This window comes from Athene noctua, chromosome 20 (assembly GCF_965140245.1).
Source record: "Athene noctua chromosome 20, bAthNoc1.hap1.1, whole genome shotgun sequence".
Taxonomy (NCBI): Eukaryota; Metazoa; Chordata; class Aves; order Strigiformes; family Strigidae; genus Athene; species Athene noctua.
Genome location: NC_134056.1, coordinates 6,885,267 through 6,898,270, shown reverse-complemented (window position 1 = coordinate 6,898,270; position 13,004 = coordinate 6,885,267). Strand labels below are relative to the sequence as shown.

Here is a 13,004-nt window from a genome sequence, read left to right as displayed (position 1 = left end):
TACTGCTGTTTTTATTTTAAGAATAAAATAAGCCTGGCTTTAGCGTGTCTAATACAGGATGGTGTTGGTTATTACTTGTACAGTTGGCATGTAGCAGTTATGTGGAAAGACTGAGGCTTGGATTGTGAACCTAAAAGATGGTAATGTGATTTCCACTGGGAAGAGTTCATGAAGTAAATGGACACAGATTTATTTCTCACTAAGAATTCTTTGTAGTTCCTCTCTTGTTTCCTATCCAGGCAGAGGACAAGTTTATCTCTTGGGAGACTGTGCCCAACTTTGCTCCTCAGAACAGTTTCCTTTCAAAGATGCACACTACTAGACAAGCACTGTGTCCTAAGCTAGGCAAGAATCTACATCTTGGTCCTTTGTTAATACTACAAGGCTTAATACAGTCTGTTCTCATAGTGGACACTCAGGAACAAATTTTGTTTCAAACTGATTTTAATAAAACAGATTTCTTATAAATAACTTCTTTAACTTTCAGAAAAACTTCTTTAACTCTATAGAAGTAGAACAGTAAGACCTGCTTCACCATGCTGGCCCCACGCCTTCCTGACAAGATCATGAAGTTTCGGGCTGGAATGCTCAGGTGTGCTCTTGTCAAAATGTGCAGGGAGGATGCTGCTCTGCCCCTCTCTAATGCCTGAGTTCTTAATGTCATCTTAAGGAGTTAGGTAGTTCCCAAAACCATCACCCTGGTAGCTTGTCTTTTCTGCTTGGAAGGGGATAGTAGTGTCCAGTGATCTGGGACCATCTGCCAGTACGTCGTATGTCACAGTTAACGTGAGTAATGGGAAGCTGTAGTTTCAAGACAGGAGCTGGCCTAGAGCTTCCCTCTGCAAGTCTGTCGCTAGCATTACTCTTAGGGGCAAGCCTGGAGCCAGGACAGCCTCTGCCTACGTGCTTTTTGAGGGAAGAGGCTACAGCCATAACACTCCTTGCTTGGATTGCACAGTGCAAAAGAGCAGAGATCATTTTTCCTCTTTGCGAAGAGGGCCTACTCGCAAACAACCTGCATGGCATCAGGTTTCCTACAGCCAGCTTTAACCAAGTGTCAGTGCCAGGCTTGTGTTGGGGCGCAAAAAAGAACAAGCTCTCCTACATCCACCTGTGTGCTTCTGCACCTATCACACAGCTAAAGAAAAACAGAACATGGAGGTGAATGGCAGGACACAACTACAGGAAGGAACAAGTAGCAGGCACGAGGTACCTCGTCTATTCAAGTTTTACATGAAATCAGTGACCAGTAAATGTCCTCTTAGCAACACTAACAGAGCTTGCAGCCAGCACGCTAGCCGGGAGGCTGTGATCCCTGCACATCAGCTTGTGTGTTCTGCTGCTCACTCTGCTGCTGGAACTCCAGGCGGGTCTGGCGGTTGGACTCCAGCAGTTCTTTCAAGCAGGCATGTAAATAATCATTCTTCTCCTCCAGGTGATCCAGGCAGGAGCTTATCTGGTCCAGCATGGAGTTTATTTCTGCGTATTCTAAAAGGAAGGGAAATGAGAGACCGAACAATGTGAAGTACATCGTCACTGCAGTCAGTGAAGGCAATGAGAGCTCTTGCAAAACATGCCCACAGCATTTTGGCTGTGCTTTTGCCAAGAAAGGTTGGACCAGATGATCCTTGCAGTCCCTTTCAACCTGGTATTCTGTGATTATGTGCCACTGGGTGGGTGAAGTAAAATGCAACTGAATCCTGTATGTTGTGTTCACGATCAAACAAGACCAATGGGAAGCTGGAGGACTGGTAACAAGGTGTAAGGCAAGTTACTTGGGCAGTACAAACCTGCTGTCGCCGTATCTGACAGCCTTTGATCTTGTACATAAACAGCTGACCACGGGCTGAGTGCTAGAGCGCAGCGATCCACACAGCCACAGTACCAAATAAATCCCAAGGACAAGTCAGCCTTTTTAGCTGCCTTAGGGATCATCTTTCCTGACAAGAGTGCAGGCATTCTGGCAGCGTGCCGAAGTGTTTGCGTTCTGGCAATTACTTGCGTAAGGCTCCCAGGCTGGGGTGTGCTTCGCAAGGGCCTGGATGGGGTCAGACTGCCAGAACAGCACAGCCGTTGCTGTGGCAGGAGCAGGGATGAGCCCGAAGGTGCTGGTACTGGCATCATTATTGTCAAAGGGACCCAAGTGTGGGGCATCAAGTTCAACCAAAGGATTTTCATGTACCATTAAGGCTTTGGGTACTTCAGATTAAAATCAAACTCATTTGGAATGATCCTGACAGTTGGCTCCCTTGGTACAGTCTCTTACTCACGGCATTTGTCTAAGTGCAGAAGTGTTAGTACAGTGGCATTTCAGAGGGATGTGTATTAGCACCATTCATCAGATGAAGATCACAGAATCATCAAGGTTGGAAAAGATCGTGAAGATCTTTTCGTCCAACCATGAACCTCACACTGACCATTCCCAACTCCACCAGATCCCTCAGCATTGGGTCAACCCAACTTCTTCAACCCCTCCAGGGATGGGCACTCCCCCCCTGCCCTGGGCAGCCCATTCCAACGCCCAACAGCCCCTTCTGCAAAGAAATCCTTCCTCAGAACCAGTCTATCCAGTCTGATAGCTGTGCTACTCTGATGAAACATGCTTTTGGATTTCTCCATGCAATATTCACACAATCCTGAAGAATAACAAAAAAACCTAAATGAAAAACCAGACAAGATAAACCTCTGCTGACAAGTTACTCAGGAACCTTGGGGGTTACGGGAGACCCCAGGTAGAGCCAGTTCCATGTTTCGTTCTGAAGCCACACAGGCTGAGCGACTGCAGGGAGGCAGGCAGGGAGCTGTGACCCGCGGGCTGATGTTTGTGAGGATCATGGGCTGCAGGACAGGGAAAGATGCCTGTGTGGGTGGGACAAGCCCACACCTCACCAGCTGGGGCTGGCTCCTCTCCACTCAGCTCCTCCGAGCAGCTGGGGGAGCGTTGGAGCCAAGCGTGACGCACACAGTGCCTGGCTGGAGCGCTGCTCTGAGCTAACAGAGAACACGGAGAAAGTGAGGAGGATGAGGGCTGAGCCGTGCTCAACCCCCCAGCCTCACAAGTCCAACTCTGTCCCTCTCAGCTGCCCCCTTAATGCTTCTGTAGGCAGGATGCCCTGGTGCCCCAGCACACCAAGCCCTGGCGCTGCCACTACCAGCAGCGTTAAAAGAACTGTTAATATTTAAATATTGCCATCATTTTAATTATTAATAGCTAAGGAGAAGTTTCATTATAAAAAATCTGTCTTTTTTTTATACTATTTTGGAGTCAATCACAGCAGTGTTGCAGCCTTTAATTCCTTGGAGAATTGCATACGTAGCACTTAAGCTTGTTTATAAAAGCTGGGCCTTGCAGGCATATGCAGAGGTAGTATTGTGAGCAAGAGCACTGCTGAGTCCTTGCATTTAAAAACCAATCCCACAAACACTCTTTCCAAAATGGGGGTAATTATCAGTATTTTTCAAACCCTCTTTCAAAGTATGTGAGAACGTCTGTGAGTTACAACTCTTTTCTTCAGCCTAGTATTTGATGCACCAAGTTCCAGTGAAACAGTGAGCAGATGCCAAGCAGCTATGGTAACTACTTCTGACAAGTGGTATCAACTTGGCAAGAAGTCTGTAATCACAGCAGGAGCCTAACTGTTCTCAGTGCCCCAAGCTACAGAAGTTGTGAAGCTTTGGGAAGTGAAAAAACTTTAACCATTTTTATATAATCTGTAAAAAAAATTTGTCTTCTGTTAGTTGCAAGCTTGGTGTGGTTTTGTGGAAATGTAATCCTAATGAAAATGTTGACCAGGAGTATGGCAATCATGTTTGTTTGCTGCTCTGCATTCTTACAGGAACAGTTGCCAAAAAAAAAGGTTTCCTATTTGAGATCAAGGAAGTAATCCACAGCTTCAGCTCCACAAGACCAGGAAATAGCTACAGACCTTTATGACCAGCTACTGCACTCAAAGCTCCAGCGACTTACAAGCAGAACAATTTAACGCACACTCGATGTAGATCAGATTTAGTGACTTTCTCTGTCACATCCAACGTGTCTCCTAAATCTTCGGAAAATCTGAAACACAAGTCACTGTGATGATACAAAGCAGTGAACACTTTTGGGGTGTTTCAGGGCAGAAATGACCCTCCTGTCACTGCAGGTGGATCACAGCCACAACTGCAAGATTCACCTGTGTGGGTCACATCTGGAAACTGAATGGTGTTTTGGGAAAACCCAACTCCACCATTTTCAAGAGTGCCTACCCTTTGAAAGATTTTCAATTTTAAGAGTGACCTGTACATACACATTACAGCTCTGCCATTGTCTCACTTCCTCCATTGGCTTTTCTAACTGAACAGGCCAGTATCAGAACTGTTATACCTAGGTGCTGTAGAAAGGCCCAGAAATGGAATTTGCCAAGCTAATTGCATTAAATTCACTTTTCCACCCATGACTACTCCCAGATCTGCCCATGTGATTTGTCCTGTGGTTTCAAAATCTGAACATCCTCTTTCTCCTTTGTATGGTGTCCCACACCCTGTACACCAGCAAAAGCACAGAATAATCTTTTCAAAATTGGGGAAAAAAAAAAAAAAAATGTCCAAGGCAGCGTGCAGAAACACAGTGGCCCATGGGGGTGCAGGAACCATCCCAGCCCCACTGGGTTTCCAAACCCACCTGCTTCGCAGCCCCTCGCCTCCCACCGCCGCCCAGCGGGCGCACCCGCCGGACACCCCCTTCCCACCAAAACATCTGGGCACATCTGGGCCCTGCCACCCGCACCAGCCAGCGGACCCGCGGCCCAGGGGCCGGGCCAGGCCACCGGGGCCCCACCGGGGGTGGCAGCCGGGCAGGCGGCACAACCCCGGGCCGCCCCCACGAACCTTCCTCCCCGAAGCTGTCCCCGTCCTCGTCGTCGTCGTCGCCGCCGCCGGCGCCGCCCACCGGCACGTGCGGCTCCCCGTTGGGCCCCGACATCCCGCCGCCCGCGCGACGCCGCGGCCCCGCGCCCGCCCCGCCCCGGCCGCTGCGTCACGGCGCCCGCGGGGCCAACAGCCAATGGGGGAGCTCGGCGCCACGCGCGTCACGCAGGCCGGCCGGCCGGGCGCGGGGGTAAAGCCTGTGGTTAACGCGCAGGGCGTGCGGCGGGCGGGGCGCGGGCGGGAGGCGTTCGGCAGCGGGGCTGCGCCGGGGGAGGGGAGCAGCTCCGCGTTCCCCATTTCTTGGGTGTTTCCACAGCACCCGCCGGCGCTTCATGCACTTGGGCACGAAGTGAAGTTGTCCTGAGGGGCCGCCATCGGTACCCAGCGCTTCTGTCCCCGTGCAGCTTATGATCCAGTGAATGGGTCAGCTCTGCTGCCCGTGAGGAGCCCCCCGGGCCGTCCCGCGGGCGCTGAGGCCGGAGCGGCGCATCACCGGCCCTGCTTCCTCCGCTGAGCGGCTTGAACCACCCTCAGGTCACCTCCAGACCTCCTCTTCCCTGAAGGAACGAGCACAATTCACTTTGCCCTTCCTTGTCTTTGTCCCAGTATTGGCCCTCCCTCGTATGCCTGAGGAGATCGAAGTTGCTGTGTGGTTTTTTTTTCATCCCTGGGAGAGATGTCACCGAGATGAAAATAACTTGCAATTAGAACATCAATCCAAGCAGTACTCTTGGGATAGACAGGGTTGGAGGACTCCATTATTAAGTGGGTATTTGGGGCAAAGAAGAAATAAAAGGTTACGTCCTCATTTAACATCGCTGCAGCTCTTTCTGTGGGGCAACCCTGCTGTGTGCTGCAGAGTTGGGCCCATGTTATGCCCCAAGTAGGAAAATTGAACATTAGAGTGATGAACAGATCTAATCACACTTTAATGAAAAAGATGACGATTTTCAGTGCAAAGCTTTGTGCTCGAACTGTGTCTGTATGCTGGTCAGAACCAGCAGCCCCCACCAGGCCAGACGCACTCTTAAGAGGGCTGATTATTTTATTTCCACTTTACGCTTTGGCGTTTTCTCAGGGAAACCAGATTTTATCGTTACTGTGAGAGAGCGAGGCCGCGCTCACCGTGGCTCTCTGCCCGCCCCGCAGAGTTTAACACCGGTGTGAGGTTCTTCACCCCAGCGCGGCGCCGCTGCCGCCATTTCGGAGGCGGCGCAGAGGGGCGGGGGGGCCCCTTTAAGCCCCGCCCGGGCGCCCGCCCGCGCCGTGCCGGGAAGATGGCCGCCGCCGGCAGGGCCTGGCGGGCCGCCGCGCTGCTGCCGCCCTGGTGGCTGCGGGCCCCGGGCCGAGCCTTCGGCGCTGGGGCAGGAGGAGGCGGTGGCGGTGGCGCTGCTGCTGCTGGTGGCCGCCTGCTGCTGGGCGCTGCCTTCGCGCTGGGCGGCGGCGCCGGCCTTTACCTGGCGGGGCGGCACCGCCTGCGGGAGCATTCGGCCGCTGAGGTAACGCGCCGCCGGGCCCCGCTCGCCGCCTGAGGTGGCTTCCCCCTCCGCCCGCGGGCTGCGCTCTCCTTCCCTCCCTGCCGCCCCCCGCGGCTCCTGCCGCCCCCATGCCCGCCTGCCCTTCCCCAGCCCTGGTGAGGCCCGGGCCCGGCTGCGGCCGTGAGCCCCTGGAGACAGCGCTTGGGGGAGGGCAAGGAGCGGTTTCTTCCGGCTCTGCGGACTAAGCGGCTGTTTTCGCTCCGGTTTCGGTGAAGAAGCCGCTTAAAATTGTGTAAAGGAGGCCCCGGCAGCATTCTGCATGAGGAGCTGTGAGGAATGTCTGTCGGAAAGTGAGAGCTTGTTGGGGACGTGAAGCAACATCGTCTGCTGTTGCTTTTTCCCAGCACCCAGGGAGGGTTGTGTAACCCAATTAATTGCAAATGAGAAGCAGGGTGAGATGACTGCGTTTGTTTTTACAGTGTGTGAGTAATAATTGGCATGGCCTGTCAGATCGCTGAAGTATAGCGGTGTTGGGAAGCATCCCTCACCTGATGCCTCACTGCCGGTGCTGTCCCGGCTCCTCCCTGCCTTGTCTCAGTTGAGCACAGGTTGGTTAATCCCAGGAATCTGAGCTGGGGCAATCAACAGCAAACTCGCTTTATGCTCTCCCCACCCAGTGGCCTCAACAGAGGTTATTGGGGGTGAAAATTGGATTTTAAAGGCTATTTTGGTTTTGATTTAAAAATTATTAGAATAGTTTTCTGTTTGTCTTTTAGTTTCAGATTTGTGTTTAGAGGGATAAACTGTCTGGGGTTAATTTACTTTTTCCTGGTTGTGCATTGGAGTTTCCAGCAGTTTAAATAGATGTTTAGAAAAACAGGTATTTTGTCCCCATGGATGGTGAATATTTGTGATGCCAGTTGAAGAAAGCATCTGTTAGCCGAGATATGCTGGTGATCATATGTTGAAACTGAATGTCAATGACTATGACGTAAGTAAGGGTAGAAGGAAGATAGTATTTGTATTTTCAGTAAAAAATGGAAGCTTCTGGTCTCTTCCTTCTCCAGTTGCCTGCAGGGAGCCTGCAGCTCACACTCTACCAGTATAAAACGTGTCCTTTCTGCAGCAAAGTCCGAGCTTTTCTTGATTATCATGGATTGCCCTATGAAATTGTGGAAGTGAACCCGATAATGAGAAAAGAGATCAAATTCTCTTCTTACAGAAAGGTGCCTATCCTGCTAGCTAATGCTGGAAGTCCTCTGGTAAGTCTCACTGTGTTGAAAGCTTGATTTCCCCACAAGCAGTGGTTTGGAGGCTTTGTCTCTGGCATGTCTCTGTGGTTTATCACATGCAGTGCAATCTTTAGATCGTCTTTTATTCTCTCGAGAGCCTAAGATTTTTTTCTTGCTTCATGGTTTCCTATGCCTTAGTCTTATTAGAGTATTTTGTTGGTCTTTCTTATAAAGCGTGTGGTTTGTGTAGTGATTATCTAGCTTCTATCAGCCCTTATGCAGGACACATCGTTTGTACCAGCGGTAACCAGATCTGCTTTCTCGTGGGAAAAGAATGAGATCTCAAGAATACTGAAGATTCAACCTGGCTCTTTTTTTAATGTTAATGTTGTTTTCCTCCTTTGATGCCAAGAGCCTAAATCCAAAACCCTCTAGTATTGCTTGTGTTCCTGACCCTTGGGGCCTCTGTTGTCAGAGTGAAAGACAAATTTTAAGTGGTACTCTGAAAAAATCACCAAACAGATCTGAATGTAGGGCTCTCTTTAGATGTGTGTGGGCTCCTGTTGAAGTGCATCGGGGGGGAAAAGGGACTGCAGTACTAATATAAAGCCTCAGCGTGCAAGGAAAAAGGTTTTGAAGAATTCCCTTTCCCATTTCACCAACTTCTTGTAAAATTTTGGTTTAATTATGTTTTTCAGCAATTGAATGACTCTTCGGTGATCATCAGTGCAATAAAGACATACCTTATTTCCAAGTAAGAAAACGGGATGATGGGAGAAGGGTTGAATGTGAATGGCCCTAGCGAACTAGAGTTTGAGAAGAGTCTCAGAGCTGGTCATAAGTATCTTGCTGACCTTGGTCTCTGAAACTCTGGGTTTTTGGCCCAGCAGACCTGGCCCTGGCTGTGGTGGTGTGGATGGTGCCTTTATATGTTATGATGTATGTGCAGTAAAGCAAAGCTTTTACCTTCCAGAACTACTCTTTTTTTCACCTGTGAGATTCTCTTTGCACAAAACCTACTTAAACATCAACTAGTGTTAGTCCTGGAAATAAGCTTACATGTAGCTAGTTAAACATCTAGAATGAAGTGAAATGGCTGTGCCTGTGGCCTGCCTCTGTGCTACAAAGCACTTGAGAATGGTAGGTAGTTTTATGCCTGCAAAAATGTCTGTTCTGACAGAGACAAAGGTATGTACGCTAATAATAGTTATTTGCAAGTAGCTGTTCCAGTCTCTTTTCAAAATATATTTCAAATAGACTTTGGAACCTTGTGCACTTATCTTTAGAATAATACATTTTGAAGGGTGTATCTCTCAGTCTGTCCTTTGCTCTTGCTCATTTTTTGTAGCAGCCAGGTCAGGTGCTAACTGTGTTTCTGTCCACAGGAGAAATAGCTTAGAAGAGATCGTCTCCTTTTATCCTCCTATGAAAACTGTGACTGAGCAAGGCAAGGAGGTATTTGAGTATGGGAATAAATACTGGCTCATGCTGGATGAGAAGGAGACAAAGCGAGTCTATCCTGTCAAAGAAGTGAGAGTGTAAGTGCTCTCAAGTTTCTGGGCTCTCCAGGTAGTGTCACAGCCTCCTCCAGATGTACTCAAGGATGGTGTAAATATAAAATCCCACTGCTGCTGAGAAATCCTGTCACACCCTCCTTATTGTTTAAAACCTCAATAGTTAGAATGGTGTTGCTGTATTTCTTACATAAGTTGAAACAATGCTGTTAGCCTAGTTACCACCGTCATGGATATGCTAATCTTAGGTTGCCTCCAGTTCCTTTCTTGGCCTTTCCTTCATGTCACGGGGCAGTGCTATGGAGTGTGTTTCTCTCTCTGCTGTAGTTGTTACATTGGGAGGAGAAGTGAGTGCTCTGTCTTACTCTGAGTGCATTTCACAGGGGTCACCAGAGCACAAGGCTGAGCAGGGGTTTTTGACACACTTGTCCTTGGCAGAACCTCTGGCTAATGCCCCTGTGATTCTGCCTGCCTCCTGTAGCCCTGCAATGTGCTCTTCGTGTGCTGAAAAGTCTCTTTTGAATGCTTGCAGGGAAGAAATGAAGTGGAGAAAATGGGCAGACGATTGGCTTGTTCACCTCATCTCCCCCAATGTTTACCGTACCCCCAGGGAAGCCTTGGCATCTTTTGATTACATTGTCCGTGAGGGGAAGTTTGGCACCGTGGAAGGTTTCTTTGCAAAGTACATGGGGGCTGTTGCCATGTTCTTCATTAGCAAGAGGCTAAAGAAAAGGTTGGTACCACCACGCACACAAGAGGAATAGCTCCTTAACCTCCTTAGCTGAGAACACCAGATGTCAAAGGGCAGGACTTCCGTGTTTTAAACCGAACTACTTAATCCAATGTAAGAGCTGTACTTCTTTAACTGGAGGTACCAAGCACCTCTACTCATCTACTATTCAATCACTAGCTGCCCCCTTCACTCTTAAATACCTTCCTAATTCCCAGGCAAAGGCAAGCCCGCAAGACTGGAGATGATAAAAGGTTAGAGAAAGAAACAAACTCGTGTCTTCAAACTACTTCTTCTCTTTATCCAGACATCACCTTCAAGATAATGTCCGAGAAGACTTGTATGAAGCAGTTAATGAGTGGGTAAGAGCTGTTGGCAAACATCGACTATTCATGGGTGGAAACCAGCCAAACCTTGCTGACTTGGTAAGAGGTTAATTCCTGCATTTATTGTGAGGTGTATTACAAATTACACAGTTGCTTGTCTGTGTGAAACAGCTCATATAAATACAGGCAGAGAAGGTGAGTTACATGAGATACACTGACAGTGTCCTTTGTGTGGCAATACAGTTCCCGCATGAAGGGGACTTACATTCCATAGGACTGTCTTTGTTGTTTTCCCCCAGAGAAACGTTTCCTAAGATGGAACCTGCAGGTGGATGTTACTGGTCATGTGGAAGCATGATAAAAGCAGGTTACAATCCAGGACACCCCTCTGGCTCGTGAATGCTGGTGAATAAAGTCTCACACCAGCAGAGGTTTTATTGCATTCCATGGTGCTGGGGTTCCCTTTGCAGGCAGGGTGCAGGGTGGAGCAGGATTCATCCCCTGCACTAGCAGTTCTCCTTGGAGTGGAAGTGAAGCATTTCAGACCAGGGCTTGATGCAGAGATGGGATTAACTTTTACCCCATAACTGCATGTAGATACTGATCTTTTCTTACTGCTACTGCTCGGATAAACTTCTTTATTCTTAACTACCTTTCTGCCATTCAGTCCTCCTTGCTATTTAGAGTAGTACAGAAGATGGTAGGACAGGGAAAGGCCCTTACTGGCTAGGCTGTTAAGACACTTAGTGGTACCGTAAACTGTTCTCCACTGCTGACTCTTTCAGTGTTGTTCTAATCTTTATCCTCTGGTACAGGCAGTGTACGGGGTCCTCCGAGTCATGGAGGGGCTGGAAGCCTTCGATGACATGATGGTTCACACCAAGATTCAGCCTTGGTACCAGCGCATGGAAGAAGTCATTCAAAAAGCTGTAGTTGCAGTCTGATGCCAGCTGCAGCTGCCTTCCTGAAGTACTTGCATGGTAAAAAACTTCAGAAGGAATGACACTTACTTTTGAGGAGTTGAACGGACTGGTCACACCTAACGGACTGACGTGCAGGCACAGACTGTCCTGTTTAGAATATCAGGTTGCAGTGAGCAGAAGGGATCCAGCTGGGTATATGTTTGAACAAGGTATTTAGAAGGACAGGGACAGGTAAAAGGATCTTGGACACTGCTGGAAAAGAGAAGCTTTGAACTGAAGAATGCTGCAAATAGGCTTCTTTTAGGTGAGAGCCATTCTCAGTGCAGTTTACTGTAAAAGCAAGATGCTCTTGGCTAGTGAATATTACAGCCATATCAGATACAGTGGGTCTGAGCAGCTTTTGCTTCAGGCTGTCTTCCACTAGTCATCCATGTCATCCAAAGTGTTTTCCTGACTGAGACACTGGATACTAGTCTTTAAGTGACAATTTTCCTGCAGTAGAATCCTGTAAGCCCAGTGCTGAGGGAACTGGAGGAATCCACAGTACTGGGAAAGGCATCCTTCCAGTGGCGGAAGCGATGCTGCACTCGGCAGATTGAATGCTTTTACTGTTCCATCTAAACGGTTCTTTCAGCACTTGATTCTGTACGGTCTGCAAGGATAAAGGCTTGCTTCTTTCTGGGCCCTTTGTGAGATCTGTGAATTCTTACCTTAGCTGTTATGCTTGGAAAGCACACCCCACACAAATCACTAAAGCAGAGCAGTTATTTGAAAAAATCTATCCTGCATGAAATCTCTTTGGAATACCCCTGAAAACCACTTTGGTTTTGCTTTGGAAAAAGAAGAGTTAAGAGGAATCTGCATGCCCAGGGGTCTAGATGTTTCTGCTGTGCAAGAGTAACAAAGGGTTTGCTGTTGTAGCAGTTGGACTAGGAGCCATCTCTGCAGGTAAGGTGAATATGAAGTTTACTGAGCTGTGCGGGGTAGAAATCCCTGATGTTCCTTGTAGTGAGAGGCAATGCAGGATTGAATGGGAGTGATCCTCTGTGCAGCCCAAGGCTTGACACCTTGATAAAGTCCTGTTTCCCCAGAAGAAAGGGCAGGTTTGGGGGATGCTGTGGGTTTGAGCTATTTTGAGTGCAGCTGAAATTGCTCTGTAATGCAGCTCCTTGTAGGCTGTGGGTTCGGGGGGGGGGGGCACTTTTATTGTGTGTAACAACAAAGGTGGTGATAGAGTTTGTTGGTTTTTTTTTTTCCCCGAGAGGTAAGACTAGTTACAATTCAGTTATGATCTGACATGGAGGGGAGAAAATGAACGTTTGCAGTAAAAACAGCTGTGTTGCTGGTCTGTGACTGTATTTAAGCTGTGGTGTACTGAAACTTGTGTTCCACAGTATGGAAAGAAGAGTTGAGGCAGGTGAGGTTGTTTGAAAGATACTGACTGCACACTGCCAGGAGCTTGAAGAAACCCTTCATGATCACTTGGACTGTTTTGAGTAAATCCCCGATGGAGGAAAAGCCTTTCACAGCCTCCTCAGCCAGAACACAGGAACCGAGATGATGAAACCCCGGCAGCCCCGGGACGCCGCTTCCCTCCCCGCTGCCTCGGCCCGGCTGCAGCCCCGCGGCGGCTCCGCTCGGTCACCCAGCCCCGGGACGGGCGGAGCGCGGCCGGGCCCAGCTCCCCGCGGGCCGCCGGCGTTCCCGGGGAGCTCGGCGGCGGGCCCGGCCCCGCGGGCCGCTTCGCGTCGCTATGGCGACGGGGCCTGTCGCGAGGCGGGGCCTTGTGACGCGGCGCCTTGTGACGCGGCGCGCGGCGTCCCCGGTCACGAGGAGGGTTTGAATCTCCCAATGGCGGAGCGGCGGGCGGACGCGCGGTGGCGGCTCCGGAAGTAC

At 49.4% G+C, this 13,004-nt stretch overlaps 2 protein-coding genes across 2 annotated transcripts; one reads left to right on the top strand and one right to left on the bottom strand.

Moving 5' to 3' along the window:
- Positions 1 to 49: 49 nt before the first annotated feature.
- BBLN (bublin coiled coil protein) lies at positions 50 to 5,002 on the bottom strand. Its single transcript, XM_074923605.1, has 2 exons — positions 4,867 to 5,002; positions 50 to 1,488 (listed from the first exon to the last, which is right to left on the bottom strand). Exons 1-2 carry the CDS (start codon positions 4,958 to 4,960, stop codon positions 1,295 to 1,297), a joined length of 288 nt encoding a protein of 95 aa, XP_074779706.1. The 5' UTR covers positions 4,961 to 5,002; the 3' UTR covers positions 50 to 1,294.
- A 1,165-nt stretch (positions 5,003 to 6,167) lies between these two features.
- On the top strand, positions 6,168 to 11,790 carry PTGES2 (prostaglandin E synthase 2). Its single transcript, XM_074923945.1, has 7 exons — positions 6,168 to 6,404; positions 7,451 to 7,645; positions 8,314 to 8,369; positions 9,001 to 9,153; positions 9,662 to 9,862; positions 10,167 to 10,284; positions 11,001 to 11,790. Exons 1-7 carry the CDS (start codon positions 6,183 to 6,185, stop codon positions 11,127 to 11,129), a joined length of 1,074 nt encoding a protein of 357 aa, XP_074780046.1. The 5' UTR covers positions 6,168 to 6,182; the 3' UTR covers positions 11,130 to 11,790.
- Positions 11,791 to 13,004: the final 1,214 nt, after the last annotated feature.